At 46.7% G+C, this 20,922-nt stretch overlaps 4 protein-coding genes across 7 annotated transcripts; 1 reads left to right on the forward strand and 3 right to left on the reverse strand.

Annotated features, from left to right (window-relative positions):
- Nucleotides 1-425: 425 nt before the first annotated feature.
- Nucleotides 426-7,109, reverse strand: lats1 (large tumor suppressor kinase 1). Of its 3 annotated transcripts, none has more exons than XM_086100674.1 (8): nucleotides 6,977-7,109; nucleotides 5,940-6,437; nucleotides 5,447-5,564; nucleotides 3,981-5,314; nucleotides 2,777-3,359; nucleotides 2,216-2,398; nucleotides 2,001-2,107; nucleotides 426-1,910 (listed from the first exon to the last, which is right to left on the reverse strand). In XM_086100674.1, the coding sequence occupies exons 2-8, from the start codon at nucleotides 6,273-6,275 to the stop codon at nucleotides 1,401-1,403; spliced, it is 3,171 nt and encodes a 1,056-aa protein (XP_085956800.1). In that variant the 5' UTR covers nucleotides 6,276-6,437; nucleotides 6,977-7,109; the 3' UTR covers nucleotides 426-1,400. The 3 variants fall into 3 exon arrangements, with proteins under 3 accessions (XP_085956800.1, XP_085956799.1, XP_085956798.1); XM_086100673.1 differs by having other exon boundaries at nucleotides 6,873-7,052; XM_086100672.1 differs by having other exon boundaries at nucleotides 6,861-7,052.
- Nucleotides 7,110-7,534: 425 nt separating this feature from the next.
- nup43 (nucleoporin 43) lies at nucleotides 7,535-10,278 on the reverse strand. Its single transcript, XM_086100236.1, has 8 exons — nucleotides 10,013-10,278; nucleotides 9,686-9,808; nucleotides 9,179-9,256; nucleotides 8,798-8,960; nucleotides 8,566-8,701; nucleotides 8,337-8,488; nucleotides 8,126-8,242; nucleotides 7,535-7,952 (listed from the first exon to the last, which is right to left on the reverse strand). The coding sequence occupies exons 1-8, from the start codon at nucleotides 10,130-10,132 to the stop codon at nucleotides 7,723-7,725; spliced, it is 1,119 nt and encodes a 372-aa protein (XP_085956362.1). The 5' UTR covers nucleotides 10,133-10,278; the 3' UTR covers nucleotides 7,535-7,722.
- Nucleotides 10,279-10,316: 38 nt separating this feature from the next.
- pcmt1 (protein-L-isoaspartate (D-aspartate) O-methyltransferase) lies at nucleotides 10,317-14,883 on the forward strand. 2 transcript variants are annotated; one of them, XM_086100237.1, is made up of 8 exons: nucleotides 10,317-10,640; nucleotides 12,060-12,164; nucleotides 12,251-12,282; nucleotides 12,590-12,694; nucleotides 12,801-12,921; nucleotides 13,027-13,112; nucleotides 13,413-13,582; nucleotides 14,076-14,883. In XM_086100237.1, the coding sequence occupies exons 1-8, from the start codon at nucleotides 10,463-10,465 to the stop codon at nucleotides 14,086-14,088; spliced, it is 810 nt and encodes a 269-aa protein (XP_085956363.1). In that variant the 5' UTR covers nucleotides 10,317-10,462; the 3' UTR covers nucleotides 14,089-14,883. The 2 variants fall into 2 exon arrangements, with proteins under 2 accessions (XP_085956363.1, XP_085956364.1); XM_086100238.1 differs by having other exon boundaries at nucleotides 10,320-10,640; nucleotides 13,413-13,644.
- Nucleotides 14,791-20,846, reverse strand: lrp11 (low density lipoprotein receptor-related protein 11). Its single transcript, XM_086100235.1, has 9 exons — nucleotides 20,123-20,846; nucleotides 18,999-19,156; nucleotides 18,291-18,432; nucleotides 18,080-18,205; nucleotides 17,799-17,996; nucleotides 16,675-16,842; nucleotides 16,529-16,585; nucleotides 16,308-16,397; nucleotides 14,791-16,233 (listed from the first exon to the last, which is right to left on the reverse strand). Exons 1-9 carry the CDS (start codon nucleotides 20,703-20,705, stop codon nucleotides 16,079-16,081), a joined length of 1,677 nt encoding a protein of 558 aa, XP_085956361.1. The 5' UTR covers nucleotides 20,706-20,846; the 3' UTR covers nucleotides 14,791-16,078.
- Between the last annotated feature and the right edge of the window lie 76 nt (nucleotides 20,847-20,922).

The following is a 20,922-nucleotide window of genomic DNA, read 5'->3' on the forward strand; positions in this document are numbered from 1 at the left end:
CGCACACCGTCAACAAGTTTCAAAGTAAAAGTTATGCTGCTTTAGTCCACGCACGTTGCAAACATTTGAAAGTAGGTTTTATTTTCTTAATTCCAAGAAACTTTTCACAGGCCCATAAGAGCCGAGCCGCGACCCAACACGCATTATCAAAAATTTGGGAAGTACTGTAGCTTTTATTTTCTTAATTACAAGCAGCTCTTCGTGGGCCAGAAAGAGCCCGCGGGCCGTATAAACGCCCGGTGGTGCTTTACAGCTAGTGTGTGAAATTAACTCATTAGTCTACAGTAAATTGTTGTTCCTATTAGAACAACTTGGAAAGCAACCATTTTTTGTAGAAAGGACTCTGCAAATTTTGTGTCTGGAAAGGTCGGTTTTTGACATAGCACTAAATCCAAGGCGGTCGGTCTGTTTGTATGTGTGAAACATTTCATTCTTGACATTCTTTATTGATCACCTGCTTCCCCAACACAAAACCTCTCTGGTGCAACAGTGCACACACACAATACAATTGTCATTCTTGTGTGGTAACACGCCAATGCAGAAGGCCAAGGGGACACCATTAAGTCTAAAAACTACATTCAGAATTCATTGCTAAGCACAGAATGTACAGAGGGAGGTTATGGAATCATCAATCCACTTGACTCAGTAAACTGCTATGTTTCTTTGACAAGATTTGAAAAAATAAGCGTTTAAGTGTCTAAAGACTAAACGTTTGTATTTAGTGCTTTGGAGGAGATGAGCATATGGTAGAACTATCAACACTAATGAGTAAAAGGCAGCAGCAGTGGACATTGAAGAGGGCCTGCCCTTAGGGAGAGAAAGAAAATCAGTGACAGAGTAAAGAAATATTTACATAATCTGTGTACAACTTCATTTATAAATATGGGTATAAATTAGAAAAATAACAAAAAGCTACTGAAGTTCAATCAATGGTCAACTTCTACATACACATTTAATACCAGTCTGATAATTAACTGTGTATTTGGTGGTGGTGGTGTTGGTGGGGGGTGAGCACCGCAATGAATAAATGGAGCAATCTATACTTTATGTACCAGTCACGTTGTGAAGGTCCCAGTTGCAACAGTCAAAATATAAGTTAATAAAGATTCAATTAAAGTCCCCATATTAAATGTGAACATCATCAGTTGGGAGTTCTTCAATAAATTAAGCACTTGAGGAGCCAATGAAAAAAATAGATTGAGGGCAGTTGATGCCAAATTAGGTCGTATGGGTGTACAACAAGCAGCTGATGACTGACTTATCTGGCTGACAGGCACGATTCCATTTGGAAAAGCTTTCGCTCATCATCCAATTGGACGTGAGCAGTTCCTATTTCACGTACACGCAGTCCTACCACAGCACGTGCCAAACACCAAGTGTCACTATGAGGTCCGGGAACGCTACACATAGACAAGATCTCGGCCCTGGACCGGCGGGCCATCGGGCGCCTCCCCCTCAGGGCCCTCGGAGTCCGCCTCGTCCTCGGTGAGGCCCTCGTACGCGATGGGCTTGGGGCAGCTGTACGGGTGGCCGTTGTCGTCGAAAAAGCGGCGGAAGGTGAACTCGTAGAAGGCGTGCTCGGGATGCTTGCCATTGCGGAACCAGCAGCCCGTGTCGCCGAGGTCGTCCTTGCCGTCGCTGTCGCCGCTCCACAGCTTCTCGGGATCTACGGGGTCAAAGTTGGATGTGTCGGTGGAGTGGGCGATGGTGGGGACGTACGGCGCCGTCTGCTGCCGCAAGTCGCTGGAGAAGTCGATGGTCTTGAAGAAAGGGTGCGCTTTGATTTCGTCTGCGCCGTTCCTGCCGAGGCGGTCCTCGGGGCCGCGGCACAGCTGCACGATGAGGTCCGACGCCTCCGGGCTGAGCTTGGCGGGCGGGGGGGTGTGCAGGGTGCTCTTCCAGTTAATCACCTGCACGGACAGGATGACATGCTGGACCACCGGGGGCATTTCGTTCTGTCGGTCACAAAAATGTATCCTATCCACTTGTGCTCCACATACCTTGAGCTGTGTCTCCAGGGGCGTGGTCGCTAAGAAGGGAGGCTGTCCGACTACCATTTCGTACAAAATGACACCCACGCTCCACCAATCGCACAGCTGGGTGTATCCTACGTAGAACAGTGCAAACATTTGCCAATCGGACTGCAATAGAAAATGAACTGAAGAAAACAACAGTGAAACTTGTCATCTCGGCATGCCAACAATGGAGCAGTCACCTGTCCTGAGTAGCACTTCAGGCGCAATGTAATTGGGCGTCCCCACCAACGAGTGGGCCAAGCAGCGCTGGTGCTGCCGGGCCTTTCTCCTCTCCAGAGGCTTGAGACGGTCTGTGCAGCGGCAGTTGGCCGGGTCCTCCCATTCCTTACTGAAGTCCATGCTGTCCTGCCTCACGTGGTCCCCTGCAAACCAAACACAAGCATGACCCAAGTCCATGCAACGAAATGCACACAAAATGTTGTGTGGTGCCACGACGCCAAGCTTTCTGCGTTACATTCTTCCCACCGATAATGTGGCCGTTCACCTGAGCGACTCGAGTGAAAACGAAGTCTTTTAAGGAGGGCAAGTAAAGATGATTTGAGATCATGTTCTCTCCACCGGGGACGTGGCTGTGCTCAGAATCGATCCAATTAAAATGGGAGTCAGCGCACCCAAAAGGGGAATCGTGCACTGACGTTGTAGGTGTGGTTTGCTCACGGACATTCTTTTTGTGAACACGTTCACAATCGCAGCACTAGATTGACACGGCACTTCGATTTTAGATGAAAAGTTATACTCACCACTCTGGTAATACTTGGAGTCATGAGTCCAGCGGAATCCGGTGCAGAGGCCAAAGTCTGTGAGCTTAATGTGTCCGTCTCGGTCGATGAGGATGTTGTCGGGCTTGATGTCGCGGTGGATGAAGCCCATTTTGTGGACGCTTTCCACAGCGCAGGTGAGCTCGGCGATGTAGAACTGAGCCAGCTCCTCCTTGAAGATGCCGAGCCGGATGAGAAGACTCATCATGTCCCCCCCGGGGATGTACTCCATGACAAAGTAGAGGTTGTCCCGATCCTGGAAAGAATAGTAGAGACGCACCACCCACTCGTTGTCGGCCTCGGCCAGGATGTCCCTCTCGGCCTTGACGTGAGCCACCTGGTTCCTGAGCAGCACGTCCTTCTTGCGCAAGGTCTTCATGGCGTACAGGGCTTCCGTGTCCTCTTTCACAGCCAAGCATACTTCGCCGAAGGCGCCGATGCCCAGGGTCTTGATTCGTTTGAACATGCACTTGTCCATCTTGGCCCGCTTTAGCCGAATGTAGTTGGACTCCTTCTGGCAGAGCATCATGCGCATCTGCTCCTGGGCATCTGTCGACAAGCCCACCTAAACAGCCAACGGTCACGGGTCAGCAAGCAGCCACAGTAAGCACACAGGAACTCACATGCAGACCTGGTTAGAAATGCCCCCCCCCAAAAAAAGCCAACAAAACACACTCAGCAATACAGTGTTCCCTCGCCAAATTGTAGTTCATCGTTGGCAATGGACTTGAGACAGATCAGCCAGCGAGTGGAAGTGAGACACTGCGAAATACTTTTAAAAGAGTTGAAATGTTTTCAAAGTGTGTGGGAGCAGCTGTGGATTTTCACCTAATGCGGATGGGTCTGCAACATATCCCCACGATTCACGGGGGTTCACTGTATTTCAATTCAAAAATGCAATGTCATGAGGAGTAAAAAAGAAAAAAGAAAAAACGGAAGACACAAAAGAGCATGCGAAACAATCATGCCTCTGTGAGAGCGGTGGGTGTTCGTGTCCATCACAATCGGATACTTTTACCTCTCAGCTCAGCTGTTCGTGACAGCAAGGAGAGAAAGAAGAGCCGAGAAAATCAGGGCAGCGTGAAAAAGACCATACAGGAAGCAAAAAGGAAGTCAAAGACTGCAAAGTGTTGAAAGATGACTCATTTGAAGCGAACTGGTTGTGTCTCGGGGTTCGATGTCTCACCCTCTGCATCTCGCTCTCCAGCTGTTTCCTCCTGCGGATACGCTGTTGATGGTTCTTCAGGATGTTCTCCACATGTTGCTCCATGAAGAACTTAAAAGCCTGCGGGGAGTACAAAGCCACCCGGCCCGACTCCCCCCTCCGTTCTTCGTCCTTCTTGTTGCGGCGCAGGGGAACGGGCGACGTCGTGATCTGCTTCTTCTCCTTTTCCGTGGCCGCGTTGCTTTCCGCACTTTCTGCTGCCTTCTCTCGCATGCCGCTGTCCCCCAAAGCGCTTTCGTCTTCCGCGGGTTCCTCCCTGCTTGCGCCGTGCTTACCTGCTCCTTGCTCATACGCCGGGGGTGACGGTGCAGCTTGTTGTTGGAGGAGGTGCTTGGGGTAAGGCGGCGGGGGGCCCTGGTAGCTGGGGACCTCTGCCGCGACGGGAATCTGAGGAACGGCAGCCAAAGGCTCCGGGTAAGCGGGGGCGGCGGGAGCGGCCTGTTGCATCCACGGAGGGTGCGTGGGGGCGACGGCGGTGTGCAGTTCAGGTTTCTGGACTCGCATGCTTTTAACGGGCTGCAGGATGGGTGCTTGCGTGATGGCGGTGACCGTGGTGGCAGACGGTTGCGAGCTGGCGGGATGGGGTGCTCTGCTGTTGAAGGAATTGGAGCGCACGAGCATGTTATGCTGCCACGAACGAGACGGATCCTGGTTGCTGCTACTGCCTGATGAAGACGTGGGCATGTTGGGGGCGAGGGAGCTTTGGGACCAAGAATGGGGGGGCCCTATGTTGTACACATCAAGGTTGTGGCTGTTCCGATTGGGAACCATCATGGATTGAGGGATGTTCCCGCCATTAGCGTACGACGGTGATGAAGCGGGCCCCCCGGCCTGCATCTGCTGGTCTGTGGGACTGTGACGACTGCTCTGGTTGAGCAGGTAGGGGGGAGGAGGCTGCCTGCTGCCTCCGGCCATGTAGTCTGCCTGAGGTGAGCCATTCTGAGACCAGCCTGACATGAAGGTGAACTTTGTTCCTGCCGAGCTTTGCATTATGATGGGCTGGTGGCCCACAGGCACAGGGCTGATGCCACGCTGGTTCTGAGGTGATGCGGTCGGATAGCTGTCAGCCCAGGCCCCCATGTTGCCAGAGTAGCGCTTGGTCGACGGGTTGCTGTCCCAGGAAGATGCCGGAGGCATCGGCCCGCGGTTCGGAGGAGGCGTGACGCTGCGCACTTGGGGTGGCAGGGGCAGATTGACCCACTGGCTGTTGCCAGGGTGACCCTGAGGGAAGGCAGGCCCCGGACTGTCTGAGCGGTACATCATGGCATGGCGAGGAGCCAGGGACTCTTTCGAGCCTTTTGAGGAGTAGGTAAAATGCAAAGCAATGTGAACCAAGAATTACATTTCTACACATTCTTAACATAACACATTTTTGAAATGGCAGGGAAGGGTGGGGTACTGTTCCTCTCAATTGGCCGTTCACCTACCTGGGGCTTTGAGGCATGCAGTGCTTAGACTGGCGGCATCCATCTGTTCCCTCATCGAGTCCTGGTAGGTCACCTTCGTCATGTATTCTACAGCTGTCCCCACACTGCGACCAGTAGTCTGCACAAGTATACGACAAGATGAATATGTATGTGCAGTGCAGTAAAAAAAAAGTATTTGGCATCTTCTCAAATTCCTATTTTTTATTTATGATCAAAAAACTAATGTAAATATCAACAGCAAATAAAATTGAACTGATTAAAGTAAAAGCAAAATACTTGGTGGCATCAAGACATAAACTGTGAATTTTCTCAAACGATTAAACTTTTTCTTTCATCAAATTCATCTCATACTTGGCATTTCACTTGGCATTATGGACATTTTTCAAATAGCTATTCCAGAAACAAGATGCACCTCGTGATTATGAATCGCTGAGTTATGTGCAGAATGTGACCATTTTTTTTTATTGACTGAATACAAACGCGTTGCTCATACCTCCTCAAACCCAGCAAATGGCTCCATCGACATGTGTTTGTTGAGCTCCGCTGAAGTGCTGGCCTCATTGGCAAAAGGCATCAGGGACTCGCGGATCTCCTGCAAGGCCTTATGGTGAGGGTTCTTGGGGTTATAGCAGCGCCCCTGTTGCCTTAAGTCCTCTGGGAGCATTTTCCCACTAAAGTCCACTTTGGGTGAGTCGGAAGGCTTAGACAGGTTTCGCAGACTGTTCCGGATTTCCTTCAGCATATGTTGGCTGTTGCCACTGTAGTTGCTGGCGGGGAACGTTTTGGGTCGCATCTGCCTGTAGCCCTCTGGTTTCTCACCTCTCTTCATGTAAGAGCATGTACAAAGACGATGAGGGGGGTGAAGAGGATGTGACACAGGTCAAGGACGCAGCCAAGGTTCTTGGAGGCAGGGGGGTCTTTTTAAAGACCAATCTCACATTTGGATTTTGCTGACATGGGTGCACTGTCCGTCATGAGGCATTCAGAGCATCTGTCAAGTGGTCCAACAGGTTGGACAAAGGGGATGAAGAGAAGACATAAACATCGTGAATGAGATGGGCAATAAATTTCGATCAATGTGTCAATGAAATGCTGTATCAGTCGAAAAGCTGGCACGATGTCTATCACGAAACAAGACCGGTGTTGGCGTCATTGGTAATTCAAGTTAAGTGCCACTACGCGCATGAGCTGGCATTAAAAGCGTATGAAGGAACTGAAGAATACACACGGCGAGCCCTCCGTCGAACACATCGTTCAACAACATCTGTAAAACTACTTAGTTAAACGGACAAACAAGTACCCCTAGCATCGCGGCCTATGTGTGTTGATGCTAAGCTAACGCAGCAACAACGGCTTGAGGAATACTTAGCATGTTAGCTCGCAACAGCACCAATTGTCGCGTTTGACAACTCACCAGTGTACGTACATAAGTGCGCTTTTCCCCAACTCGTGTTTAATTTTTGCCCGCTTACGATCCTGTAACGCTAACGAGTAATACGATTTGAACAAAATGTCGTTATTGTGGCGAACCTAGCTGATATCGTGTGGTGTTGAATTCCTGGGATAGCTGAATGACAAGTAGGGAGAACAAGTTAGACAAAAAATCACAGAACACTTCCAGTTATCGTTGAATTAAAAGAAATGAAGGCAAATGAAAACGGAGCTACTCGTTCAGAATGTGACACAACCAATGTTTCTTCTTATAGTCTGTAAAATTATTCAGTTTTTTAAAATGAAGCAACTCAATTTCAGCTCACGTACTCAGTCCATTCTTTGCACTTTTTTATTTTGTAAGAATTGGCCGGAAGTAATTGGGAAGAATTTCACAAAGTCCCTCCAAATACCCGGATGCGGTTTGTTTTCGCATATTTTGGCACTTTTCATAGTTACACCGTTAGGACTAACCAGAAGTGGCAAAAGTAATCACACTTTGAACGTAAGTTGAAGTACTGATACCTGTGTCAAAAATATTTGGTAAAAGTAGAAGTACTGATTCAAATCCTAAGCAAACTTTAAAAAAAGTAGACTGAAATGATGCACATTGGACTGATCGCCAGCCAATTGCAAGCAAAATAATCATCACACAAAGCTTATTTATAAATTTATTTCCAAAGGTATTCAATTGACATTTATACAAAAAAAAGATGTAAAATATTTGGCTGGGATTGATACACACAAAGACTTGATCAATCACGGACATTAAAATGCATTGCAAATGAACTCAGTATGTATGACTGGAACTGAGCCTGCAAAAAAACAAAACATTTGCAAAGCGTTCAAACTGGGACCTGTCTGTTAACAAATATAGCCTCTCCATCAGTACCGCACACGAGACACTGTCCAAGTACATCCAAACTGTTTACGGACAGCGTTTGGCTGGGCAGCATGTGAGTTGTCTCCAGACGACCTTTACTTGAGTCTCCGCTGAGCCACGCGTTGATGAGGGACTGGTTGCCTCCAGCGGGAGCTGTCGCACTGCGGGATACCATGCTGTTGTTTCTACCACCTGGCAAAACCAATTAAAAACACCACTCAGTACAGACTAAAAACGTCAGTTTGATCATCCTCTTTTTGATTTCTAAACTTAATTATGTGGCAGCATGAGTCGAGCTGACGTGACAGAAGTTTTACAGCCAAGAAAGAATAAAACAGACTGTCTTCAATGTTTATCAGACTTGCCTTGCAGGAAGGACGGCATGTCTGAAGGTGAAGATATCTCCCAGTGCAGCAGTGATCCGTCCTCTGAGCATGTGAACAGATGATCTGGATTCATTGGGTGGAAGTGAACTTCCCACACTGCAGAGACACAGAGCATCATGTATAAATTTGAATTTGAAAGTGTCTGCAACAAGTCGAGAAAAGAAAACCTATTTCATCGCGAAAATCCTACTTTCAGCAGAGTGCGCCTCCATGAGTGAGAAAGGCGTGTTGCTTTGCCTCACATCCCAAACACAGAGCATTCCATCCTGGCCTCCCGTGGCCACGATGTGCTGCTGGTTTGGATGTCGGTCCACACAGTGCAGGGGGACACGATCACCTGAGCTGGAATGACAACGTTGGATTAGTTTCCGTCATTGGAGGATAAAGTGATGCAGCTTTTGTGACTTGTGAGATCTTACAGAGAAAGAATCTGCGATGGGGAGTTGCTCTGTTGCCTGAAATCCCAAATCTTGAGTTGGCCGATGGAATTCACCGTCAGGATCTCAGTTGTTCTCAGGTAAGTCACAGCATGAATTGTACTGCTATCTGCATTCTCTGTAAGATGTTTTTTTTGGCATTATTAATGAGCTTTATCCCAATCTAAAACTTGAACCGATGCATGCAGAGCAGAAACTGTATTCTAGAGCTAACCTATGGTTCGAATGATTCCTCCCTGGTCAGCTCTGTAGACAATAATCCTGCCGTCTTCACCAACGCTAACAATCTCAGGGCTGCTGCACACCACACTAGTACACGGGGCATTGTCACAAGGGTAATGATGCGCTTTTGCCCACTGGTGTGAGACGGAGAGTGCCTGGAGTCAACAAAAAAACAAATCACCCTTTGCAGTTTGTTGTCGCCAAGTGAGACCTTAATTCAAATTAAGTCAGATGGTGTTTGCCGTTTTAATGTAAACAGTGCCAACTTATTATTTTTTGACTTGTATGACAGATTAAATCCCCCGTTTCGCTCTACTGTCCCTAACCACATGGTGCAAAATCAGTCAGAACACATAAATAATATTTGATGTACCTGATTGTTATTGTTGTAGCGGAGAATGGTCACACCTCCGGTTGATGATGCTGTTATGACTTTCTCTTGGTCCAGAAACTGTAGGCAAAATGAAATGAAAGCAGTCCGTGTTAAAATATTTGCAAACTCCAGTGCAATAAGAATACATTTCAAATCAGACATGACATACTGCTTATTCAGCTTCTTTAGACAGGAATACGCAATCATGATGACAGAGGCAGATACCACTTTTCCGAAGACCGAGTATGAACACAGATACCCGCTAATACCAAATACTGATTCTTGATGATTCCAGGAAACACACATATTTCTTGAACCTGACCCAAGTTTCACTCAAATATACAAACTAGCACTTTTTCCAAGTTTAAGTTACTGTCCAGACGTACAGTATTGGTACTGATGGCAATCCCGAATCATGATCCATCAATACATACTGCGAATCATGATCCATCAATACATACGGTGCATATGGCGGCTTATAAACATAATGGTGAATGATCGACTTACTTGAAGATCGAGAACATCTCCCTCATGCTTATGCTCACACAGCGGCTTTGGGTCCCCATCGAATCCTTCTTCCAAAGAAGAAATTCCATTATTTCCAATAGTCCAGATTGAAACTGTGTTGTCCTGTAAAGGGACAGAACTTGAGTTATCGAATAAAAACAGCTGAGTGACGCTAATGCAAATACGATAATACGAAAATGCACGTTTTCATTACACAGCTCTGACACACACAAATCGCATCGAGATCGTGGCTCGGCATGAGACCATAAAAAATCACTCACATTATCATAAATGTACTAACTAACTAACATAAATGTACTAACTAACCTCGTTATCCCAAGAGCCAGTCGCAAAGATTTCGGGCTGCTGCAGAGATGAAAGCGACACCGGCCGCCATCTGACTTTACTAATTTTCCGAGACACGTATTTCGCATTAATACTTTCCATTAGAGCAGAATTGTTTGTTTTCTTATGCTAAAATGTACGTATATTGAAGCTAACTTTAGCTTCCAACGCCGAACACCCAACCGCTCCAGTCAACGCGACGCTACGGGAGTGCTATTAGGACAAGCTTAATTCCAGGCGAATATAGGTAGCACCCCTCCTAGCCGTCACAGTTGCCACTACAGCTATAAATCTGATAATCCAAGCAGTGTGCGATGTGGAAATAACATCGTTGAAGAGGCATATAAAGCAATTAATTACATTTCATGAAACGATATCACTCTGCGTGATACTGCGTCAAAGACGTGCCACCCTGCTGTAAATTCACCGTGGATGTCTGGTGACGTATCCTCTGCTCCGTCTGCTTTGCAGGTTGCCAGCTTCCTCGGCAAAACACTTGGCGCAGGCGCGGCACTGACGGCTGCTGTCTACTTAGTCCGCAAAGTCTGCATAATAATGGCGTGGAAATCCGGAGGAGCAAGCCACGCAGAACTCGTCAACAACCTGCGCAGTAAGTCTGCATGCTCGGGACAGCAGCAGCGACGTGAGGCAAACGGGAGTGTTGCCTGCAACCGCTTTAGATTTGGAGATTGCGCTCAAGAGTTGGGGCTAGCTGGTTGCTAAGCTAAGTGTCATGTTGTACTCTCTACCCCTTTCCAACAAACCGCGCTCCCGTCGTCTTACGTGAGCACGCGCCCGTGGTGGACGTCACCGAGAGACACACAAAAATGCCCATTCAAGGTCATCAAACGTCTTTCGTTTGATTAGCTTAGCTCGTTAGCTTCATGTGCGTCATTTGGGGACGTTGGAGGAAGCAACGATAGCAGAGCCAGACAGGCACACTGCCCACATTCACTGATGCTATCAATGTAGTATCCACTTTTTCCTTCCTGAATGACACGGACAGCTGAGCTGTTGTACAGTATGTGCTGCTGTAGCCCGTTTTGCAGGGGTACCCAAATGTGGTACTCGAGAGCCCCTATCCAGCCTGTTTTAGATTTGTCCTCCACTCCTCCAAAACACCCGATTCAAATGATCAGCTCATCAGCAAGCTTTAGGATGACATAGAGACTTTACAAACTGACTTGGAGCAAAATGCGTTGGACACCTTGGACTGGTCTCCACCCAATCGCTGGTCACATGGGCTCCAGCTCAGCTGTGACCTTAATGAGGACAAGTGGTAAAGAAAGTGGATGGATGGGTATTTTTGCATCAAATTTCTCTCGCTCGGTTCCCGATAGGCTTAATGTTCCCCACACCCGGTCTTGTGATGGCCAATCCAAGAGCTGCATTGACCCTACGCATGGCGACGCATTACACTGTTGTGGTCGAAAGGTCAGGTGGCTTAACAGTTTCTGCTGTCAATATGTTACCGGCTCCTGGGATGTCATCTGCCTGAAATATAAGTGTGATATCCTGGGATGGTCTAATAGGTATTCAGTATGTAATGATCTACTTTGTAGTCTGCAAATTACACTGGAATCACAAATCTATGGAGATCACCATCGTTTTTGCAGTGGAAGCCCGCTACTAACGCAAATACAACAGTATTACAGTTCATTAGATTGAAGCCATGTACCCAATGTGGCATGTTGTAGTACCAGCCCAATTTACATAAAGGCATCTAAATTTAGCCTTTAATTTGCATGACTTGCACAGAATGTCAGCACTCCGCACGGGTTGTGGTTAGTGGGTCTGTCTTTGAATCTCAGCGGAGACCTTCTTTTGTGGAGTTTGAATGTTCTCCACCCCCGTACTCTGGTGCCCCCCGCCCCCACACACACATTAAAAAAAAAGCCTTTTTGGTTAATTGATGTCTCAGAATCTACCATCAGTGTGAAAGTTATTTCCTCTCTATGAGCTCAATGATTGGCTGACAACCATCTGCTTGAATGCAATGTCATGTGTTTTTGCCATTTTGCATCCGCAGAAAATGGCATCATTAAATCCGACAAGGTCTACGAAGTCATGCTGGCGACAGACCGGGCTCACTTCTCTAGGTGTAACCCTTACATGGACTCGCCCCAGTCAATAGGTAAGTCTTCCGGTGTACAGAAGTCGTCTGAAATTCTAATCAATGACCTAACTATACTAACCAAATCCATCTCTTTTAACCAAAAGGCTTCCAAGCAACCATCAGCGCCCCACATATGGTATGAATTCACTCAATCAGCTGTGCCTGCACCCAGCACTCTGTCAATCAGACAAATGTGGGTGTATTGACAACACAATCATCTATCCAGCGATAACAATAGGAAATGTTGACGTTTGTTTAATTATTTAGATTGGGGGATTTTTTGCACCTGGATTGATTTTAGCTCTCTTTAACCGAGCATCATAGGTGACAAGTCCTTTGAATCCATACTTGATGAAGGGAATTTAGTCAAACACCCATTAGAGTCACAACATGAGCATTTGAAAGACAAGTTCACTCCTTTCTTTCTCCACGTGGCCATTCAGCACGCGTATGCCCTGGAGCTTCTACATGACCAGCTGTATGAGGGCGCCAAAGCCCTGGACGTGGGCTCTGGCAGTGGAATCCTGTCCGTTTGCTTTGCACGAATGGTGAGTCACAAGTGGCGCGTCAGAGCTCTCTTTGGGTGCATCGCAATGCAATTGTAGCCTTGTCATTGTGTCAAGCATGTGCGGCATCCCGTTCTGCCTTTTACAGGTAGGCCCTGAAGGCAAAGTGGTAGGCATTGACCACATCAAAGAGCTGGTAGACGACGCGATAAACAACGTGAAGAAAGACGACCCCAGTTTGATCACGTCGGGAAGAGTTACGCTAAAAGGTAAGTCGTTTTGTCAGACGAGGGCAAATGGACGAGGTACATGAGGGATACAGTCTAAATAGTATAAAACGGTCCTGATATAAATGGTCCCATCCGTGTTTTCAGTTGGAGACGGACGAAATGGCTACTCAGACGAGGCGCCTTATGACGCCATCCATGTTGGAGCAGCAGCATCAACAGTCCCCCAAGCTGTGAGTCTGAGTTGGAAATCTTAAGGACAGTGGGGAACCTCCAAGTTCCAGCACAATCGTGTCTGGGTCTGGATGCTGACTGAGTGAGCTTTGGGGATTTCTAGACATTTTCCCATGGAAAATCATGGAAGGCAAAAAGTCCATTCTGGGGTCAAACTGGAACACTTTGAGTCATCAATCAACCTGATTTGCAAAGTTTTATGTCGCATTATTCCTGAAAATCTTCGACAAGTTGCGACCGGTGTCACCTCATGGGACTTGAGAGGCTCCGCTGAAACAGTTTTTCTATTGCCGTCACAGCTCCTGGACCAGTTGAAGCCCGGCGGTCGTCTCATTCTGCCCGTGGGCCCGGCAGGGGGGAACCAGATGCTGCAGCAATACGACAAGATGGAGGACGGCAGCACCAAAATGAAGGCCCTGATGGGGGTGATATATGTGCCTTTAACGGACAAAGACAAGCAGTGGTCCAGGTGGAAGTGACTCCCTTCTCCCTCCACCCTCCTCCCGACCTCTCCTTCTCACAGCGGAAAAGGTGAAATGGGCGTGGCTTGGAGCAGGCAACGGATCACAAGAGGCTGCATTTTTGCTGCTTGCTGACATATTTTGCTTTTTCCATACCATGCCAAGTAGCTGCACGTTTCCTTCCTTATTTTTATTTACTTTTTTAAACACTCGGTGGGTGACTCCAACTGGCTCGACTAACAAAACTTGAAAAAGCAACAACACTGTGAAGGCTTGTACTGTATTTGGCCTTAGTGAGCATGACCCCGTGAATAATAATCTGGAACGTCGCAACTATTTTTTATTTGATCTTCTGCTCTGTGAGAGGTAGACAACACTGCAAATTGGATGTTATTTGTACAGTATTGACATTTTTATATTGGTAGCTAATTTTCAAAGAAAATTTTTGGCTTGCCTTTTTTTTTCGCCTTCACTAACGTCAACCACTTCTTTTCCCTGCAGGGATGAACTCTGAACAGGAAGACAGTCCATAATCCACCTTTTTAATATCGAACCAGGACCGAAACACAGACTGGGGGGCGGGCTCAAGCAGTCCTTACATTTTGTTCCAAAAGCCTAACAACCTCTGATTTAAGATCATTCATCAAGCGTGATGGACTAGAGAGTATCACTGAACTGGAGGGGGACTGTTTGAAGCTGTACACTTTTTGATTTACTGAATAACATTTTTTTTGTGGTTTCCTTATTTTGAATGCAGTCAGCCATATACTTATACATAATACCGTATGTCTGCGGAAGAGTGCTGGACTTTAATGATGAAAGCCTGAGCTTTTTTAGGTAATTCACATCGCTGCCGTGTGTGAGCCATCTCACTTTCAATTTCTCTGCTAATAGGTGATCTTAAGGCACGCCCCCCCCAGCCCATTGCAGTATTGGCAACACACACGCTGATGTAGCCCGCATATCCCGTTTGATGTGCGGCGCTCAAGACGATGTTGTACTACACGCCTAACGATGCAGTCGGCATACATTCCGGCAATGCTTTCCATCCAAAAAGAACGGACGGACCATTAACTTAACACCCACACGTGCATGGCAACGTTGTGCTTTCAAGAAACATCAAATGCAGGCCCCGCTGGTGATTTTCACAGTCACTGCTTTGCCAAAACAAGCTCTCATGAATGAATGTCTTGGGGGAAGATTAAAAAAAAAGAAACAATCTTTAAGCACATTTATTTTGAGTGAAATGAAGTGATGATTATGAATTCCGGAGTGGCATATGACAATAAAGAGTTGCTTATGTTTGGTTTTTGGATCTGCATTGCGTCCGGGCTCTACCATTTTAAGAAATTCTGGGCAAGAATATTTTTGTTACGTAATCCCTACTTCTTCACAAAATATTCTGTCTTTGCATCTCTGTCTGACATGCAGTTTTTACAAAAAAACAAATCATACCTGACATGAGTATCTTTGGAATCTGCGTGGAAACCCACACAGCATGCGGTTAACTCCGCACAGGAGGACCTGAACTGGGATTTAAACACGGATACTATTTAACTGTGATAATCTCACCACTTCCCACCATACTGTGGAAAATTATATTGATATACACTGTACGTATTTGAAAAATTTAAGTCAGTGACTCTCGGGGCTGTGCAATGCAATGGTAAATGTTCAAATTTTCTTTTTATATAATAAACTTGAATTTCGAATGACGGACAACACTTTGAATGAATACATGTGCTCAATATAATACATCGCCACGAAGCTTTGCAAGGATGCATTCCAGAACAGGATAAAGGGGTACAATATAACAGTTACTATGGCTTAGTCAGTGTCTCAATCCACTTCTCGCTGTATTTACATTTCCATCCACAGGTGAGCTTTGAGACCATAAACATGGCACAATATATTTTTGAACTGAAAAAAATAAAAATATGTTTTATGATTCTATTGAATTGTCTAGTCATATTGCACCTACTTGACTGAAAATGAAAGATTCTCTGATATCAAGTCTTGGGATACATTGCATTAACATTAACATAACATTTGATACATTGACCACTGTATCAAAATAAAAGCAAGTTATGTGCTTAGAAGAGAGGGAAAATTTTCATGCCCTGGCTTCATCCAAACAACCTTTGTTTTGAACTACAACGGAGATAGTGAGCCAGGATTAAGAGAGTGCCCAACTCGATATTTTGAGTATGCGTAGTGGTCAGGGGTCCCAAAACTTCTATAGAAAGTATTCATGGACTCACCAACATCAGAAGATGTCATTAGCTTTGAAGGCAGCGGCCCTTCAGCAGCAGGACGGTTTCAATGTCGAAGCATGAGGCAAAGCAGAGCAGGACGGGATGTTTCCAAGATCACATGGAACTAATTACAGAGGTTAGGCTACAGGAAAAATAGAGTGCAAATTCAAAAGGTCCAGACTCGGGCTCCGGTGGCTCCCGTTCTTTCTTTTTCCCCAGGTTGGAAGTGTCAAGAGATTCCGTTTGTGGCTACAGGTACATGCCGTTGATGAGGTAGTCGGACTCCTCCGTGGTGAGGGGCCGCGCTTTTTTCAGCTTGTGGCGCACGAGCCTCAGGCGAAAAGCAATCAGGAGCAGCAGCAGGGCGGTGATGATCAGGCCCAGTGCCAGTGGGAGGACGGCACCTGGCAGAAGAGAGAAGCAGGTGGGACACAAGGGTGGACGCGACACACGAACACACATCCGACCTGGTTCTGACCTGACTCGGCGACCGGATGGCCTCCCTTTACTGGGAACCGTTTGTAGACCGGGATCTCACCCTCTTGGATCTGTGAAACTCCCGGAGCAGCTTCAAAGAAGTACAATCGCAAATTAGGGCAAAGTAATGTAAAACAGTCAAATGTTCTGCCTTTAATTCATATCTTCATCGTCACTAGCCTCAAAGAAAACACATCTCAGTCAGGCTTTATTAGCCAGTACCTATTTCACTCTGCTTGGTGATAGGAGAAGCCACAGTAGCTGGTTTAAGACCCGGACCTATACAACAATGACCCAAAAAAAAGTGTAATCAGTAACTCAACCTGGTCAAAAATACGAGCATCTTTAAGAGGAAAGCATCTTCTCACTTTTCTGTATACATTCACTGACGCAGTCTGATTCCTGGAGAAAGTTGTTATGGTTGCCCTGGCAACCACCGTATAGGAAGTGTTTGCAGTCTCTTGCTTCACGGTCATAGTACCAGCGTGCAAAGGTGCCCTTACAAGGTCCGACAATTGGAGCAGTGGAACATGGGTCTATGGAGACACAGAGTCGGAGAAGACCCAATTCAATCACATTGTTTACTTATGCTTGAAAAAAAAAAAAAAAAATTAGACTGGAATTTTTAATCGAGCCATATTATCCATTCTGTTTTGAAAATCTAAAAATATTGACAGGAATATTTTTTTTATCCTAAAAAAAAATAAATGAATATTACAGTATCTTACTGAGTCACATGCATTCGTAGTATAGTAAGTCTATTCTTCTTCTTCTGTGTTATACTGCACACCAGTGGCCACGGCAAGCACACGTAATACTCAATTTACCACATCAGATTGGTATTTTCAATTGAAAAAAACCCCCTTTTTTTTTGTGGTGGGGGGACAAGTACAGGTTAATGGCATTTCCGTTCTATTCTATGGAGACGGGGGATCTGTATTGAGTTACAAATGTACTCATGGAATGAATGACACTCGCGTCTCAAGGTAACACCGAATTTGAAAGATGCAATGCACACGAACACAATAACCTTGCATCACATTAGCTTGGGCTGTACTGCATACGATTGAAGAATTTAGTTTGTCCAGTATGTGCACATGGCACTGACCATTGTAAAGTGACACTCCGGAAGATGCACTTTGTCAAAACAGTGTAGGGGCATTGGTGGAACAGTCTTTTTTTGCAAACGAAGGGATTGGATGGCAGAGAGGACAGAGACGCTTTGTTCCAAGGCCCAGCAAGTCTGCAAGCACAGAACTGTTTTCCCATGGAATGCAGAATGCATTGAGGCTCTGCCAGCATTTAAGCACTCAGTGCCATGACTCAGTGGCTTCCTACATGGGCTCCATCTGCCTGCATGTGTGGATAAACACTAAAACCCTCATAGAAATTCCACAATGACATGGAAGACCACGATTTAAGAGTTGTGAATGGAACACATTCAATAACATTGTCCTTTGTTGTTATTATGGTATGTGTCGACATAGTCTACCTTGACTGTTTGAATCCTGCTTCTGACTGGGTGGAGGTGTGACTCTGCTCCTCTCCTGAGAAGGTCTACTGTTGTCATTCGTCTTCCTGGGCCCAGTCTGAAGCACAAAACTGTCCAGAGACTCGACAGTGTGTGCCACCGGAAGCGGGTGGATGGGCAGACCTTCAGCGTGGGTCACTGACTTCCTGCTGGTGTCAACTAGGCAAAGATTTGAAAAGTGAGCAGCAACTTTTCATGCCAAAAACAACGCTCTCCATTTGGGATTGTGAGTGTTTTCTTACAGTTTGGACAGAAATCTTCATCTGATCTATCGGGACAATGCTGCTTCCCATCGCAGGCAAAGGTGATGTCAATGCAGCAGCCGTCATCACATTTGAACTGGTAGTTTGAGCAGCGGCCGGTACACACTGCCAAGAAAAAAAAAAAATCATTCAACTCAACTCTTGAATAAGTAACTCATTTGCTGTAAAAGACATATCGTGAGGTCATTGCCTTCTGCTTGGTGTTTTGGTGCCAACACTGTAACAGACACATTGTCTGACGTTTTTTGACCCGATGTGTCAGTGACAGTCATCTGGAAAGTGTAGACGCCTTCTTGGAGACCAGTGATCTTCAGCAGCCCTGGATGAGACGCCTGCAAAAGACACGTGCGCGCACACACACACACACACACAAAGGTAAAGTCACATTTGCTTAAAAGACACAATCACGCAACAACTATATATTTTCACCATTATTGTACTGCTGGGCAATATGGCTGCAAAGTGTATCACGATAAAAGTATTTCATGAAATTTATGCCCAACTTTAAGTACACATAAGTCCACAACAACAAAACTATTTATCTGTGCTTCATAATCTCAGCAGAGTGTGTTTACTTCAAGTTTTTATGTTCACGAAAAACAGAACACGTTGACCTTGAAGTTGACTCTTGAGGCAGGCGTGTATGCGATAAACTCTTTATCTCTTTTGCCATGCACCATGGAGCTCTGGCCACAAGCCACTCTCTTGGCTCAACAGAAGCAAACAAATGTAACCTGACCCCGATCGAGTCTCTTCATGCTGCAAATGCAAACATTGTGTGCGTTGATTCTCCCGTTCAAAGCTTTGTAGATCTCGCATTTGACTTCGGTTAATTTATCCAAGCCACGGACGGATGCTGTAAGACAAGTGATCGTAACGACGTCTTCAAGTGACCGACCTTCGTGGTGATGGCTGCGTCCCCCTTCACGAGAGTCCAATCGTAGTGACTGATCCCGTGGTCGTCCACGCTGTCGCGGCCGTCCAAAACTGCCCAGTCAGTGGGCAGCTGGATCACAACATCCTGTCCTGCATCGCAGCGAGGGGGCTCGTCAATCTCTGCAACACAAAGCAACAAAGTCTCATCAGATATAAATAAAGATGTATTTCAAGATATCATAACAAACATGCTGTGTAGCTATGAATTCACACGGTGTACTGTATGGCATTTCGGGATACAAATAAATCAAGGATGAAACTTGTTGTTTTTTTTCTCAAAAACACCAACAGCCAAAGGTCACATGGTTTATCAGTCGTTCATTGTATGGACCCTGCCTTTGTTGTGTTTTGTTACCTTTCCCTTAATTCGGTGTGGTGTCTCCCCAATCATTGCACCTGTCTCACCTACACACTTGTCAGTCTTCACCTGGTCAGCCACACTCAGCCCTTGTTGCACAAAGGCCTCTTCCCAGCTGCACTCGCTGCTGCGTTCCCGCCTTCCTGTACACCTCCATTTGGTTCCCCTGACCACGTTTGGTTCCTGGCTCCTCAACCTGTCCCTCATTCCTGACAATAAACCAGTTCTGAGTTCACCGTGTCTGCCTGGGGGTCCTGTGCTCATCTCGTGGTAACTTGACAAATGGAGGAGTTGCCTTCATTTTTGTAGCCATGTTATTTGTTTTGTTCCCATTAAACTGAAATTGCAGTCCAGTCACTTACATACAGAATAATCACACTTGTCATTTTCAAATTTTTTTAACCCTGGGGAACCCACGGGGTCAAATTTGGTCCCCTATAAATTCCGCTACTCAGACGCTGTCCTAAAGGGTCAAATTTGGCCCGAATCCTAAATTATAATTAATGCATGAAATATTTGGAAAAACATATATTTTGGTGTTCAGTGAACATACATCAGTCATTTAATATATAATTCATCATTTCCCAAAAAGAAAAAGGTTCTTGGGTTCTCCAGGGTTAATTAAACACAAGTAGCCTATCTGTACTTTTACTCAACTGAGTACAGCGTGTGACTACTTTTGCCACCTCGGGTTATTTACCGATCAAGCACCGTGAGCAGTGTCTCACCATGTGTGTCATCCGCCTCCCCGGGCCTCCTCTCGTTCTCGGAGCCTGCGGAGGAGTCCTGCAGAACGCGTCCCAGCGTGACGTTCAGCGGGCGGCTGTGTGAGGCGAAACCCGGCTGCGGAGCGAAGGAGCAGACATTTTGGCTCCTGTAGGTGCAATTGAACAGGTAGCAGTTGAGGCTGTCCCCCGCCTGCCTCGGCTCCACCTGGACGACCGCCACGGTGCAGTGAGGCTGCGCGCAGCAGGCGTGCACGCAGTCCCTCCAGGTGTAAACTCGATCCGGGGCCATGAGGAAGGTGGCCCCCTGCTCGATGGAGGCCTTGGCTCGGATGATGCTCTCCCGGGTTGAACTGAAGTCGCTCACGCAGGAGTCGGACACCTCGCTCGGCCGGTACGTCTGGTCCTGCTGGAGCTGCTTGCGGAACTCCTCCAGCAGCTCCTCCACTCCTGTGATTTTGGATTTTAAGTCCGATATGGCTGTCATGCGAGTGTGGATCGGCTGCAAGGCGCACAGAACCAGTAGCAGCTGTAGCGGGGCGACGACGGCGATCCTCGGCGAGCGGTGATGCTGCATCACAGCCATGTTTGTTGACTTGCCCAACACCACTCCTTGAGTCCCCGCTGCCTTGAGGATGGACACTGCAGACCGTGACGAGTCGGCCTGACTAGGAAAAAAAAACGTTATCGTACATCCAGTCGTGTCTGAATTCTGAATCCTGTATGGTACAAGTGGGGGAGGGGTTGTCCTGTGACGATGCTGGAAAAATTGCCGTTGTCACGGTGACGACGGCATGCATATA

This window comes from Hippocampus guttulatus, chromosome 20, assembly GCF_054856545.1.
Source record: "Hippocampus guttulatus isolate MCC_2025c chromosome 20, RoL_Hgut_1.0, whole genome shotgun sequence".
NCBI classification, from domain to species: Eukaryota; Metazoa; Chordata; class Actinopteri; order Syngnathiformes; family Syngnathidae; genus Hippocampus; species Hippocampus guttulatus.

Bases quoted from the DNA above. Each gene is read 5' to 3' on its own strand.
- lrp11 (XM_086100235.1), bottom strand. From the start codon at position 20,705: ATGGCTGTGATGCAGCATCACCGCTCGCCGAGGATCGCCGTCGTCGCC. The intron at 18,433-18,998 runs GTCGGTCACTTG...TGTCTTTTGCAG, and splicing joins ACGCAGCCATCACCACGAAG to GCGTCTCATCCAGGGCTGCT. The intron at 16,234-16,307 runs GTCAGAACCAGG...CTCTTCTGCCAG, and splicing joins CCATCCGGTCGCCGAGTCAG to GTGCCGTCCTCCCACTGGCA.
- pcmt1 (XM_086100237.1), top strand. From the start codon at position 10,463: ATGTCTGGTGACGTATCCTCTGCTCCGTCTGCTTTGCAGGTTGCCAGC. The intron at 12,165-12,250 runs GTAAGTCTTCCG...TTTAACCAAAAG, and splicing joins GGACTCGCCCCAGTCAATAG to GCTTCCAAGCAACCATCAGC. The intron at 12,922-13,026 runs GTAAGTCGTTTT...CCGTGTTTTCAG, and splicing joins GGGAAGAGTTACGCTAAAAG to TTGGAGACGGACGAAATGGC.
- nup43 (XM_086100236.1), bottom strand. From the start codon at position 10,132: ATGGAAAGTATTAATGCGAAATACGTGTCTCGGAAAATTAGTAAAGTC. The intron at 9,257-9,685 runs GTAAGTCGATCA...TTTTGCCTACAG, and splicing joins GAGATGTTCTCGATCTTCAA to TTTCTGGACCAAGAGAAAGT. The intron at 8,961-9,178 runs GTACATCAAATA...TGTTGACTCCAG, and splicing joins GCTACAACAATAACAATCAG to GCACTCTCCGTCTCACACCA.
- lats1 (XM_086100674.1), bottom strand. From the start codon at position 6,275: ATGAAGAGAGGTGAGAAACCAGAGGGCTACAGGCAGATGCGACCCAAA. The intron at 5,565-5,939 runs GTATGAGCAACG...ATACTTGTGCAG, and splicing joins CATTTGCTGGGTTTGAGGAG to ACTACTGGTCGCAGTGTGGG. The intron at 2,399-2,776 runs GTGAGTATAACT...TTTGGTTTGCAG, and splicing joins CTCCAAGTATTACCAGAGTG to GGGACCACGTGAGGCAGGAC.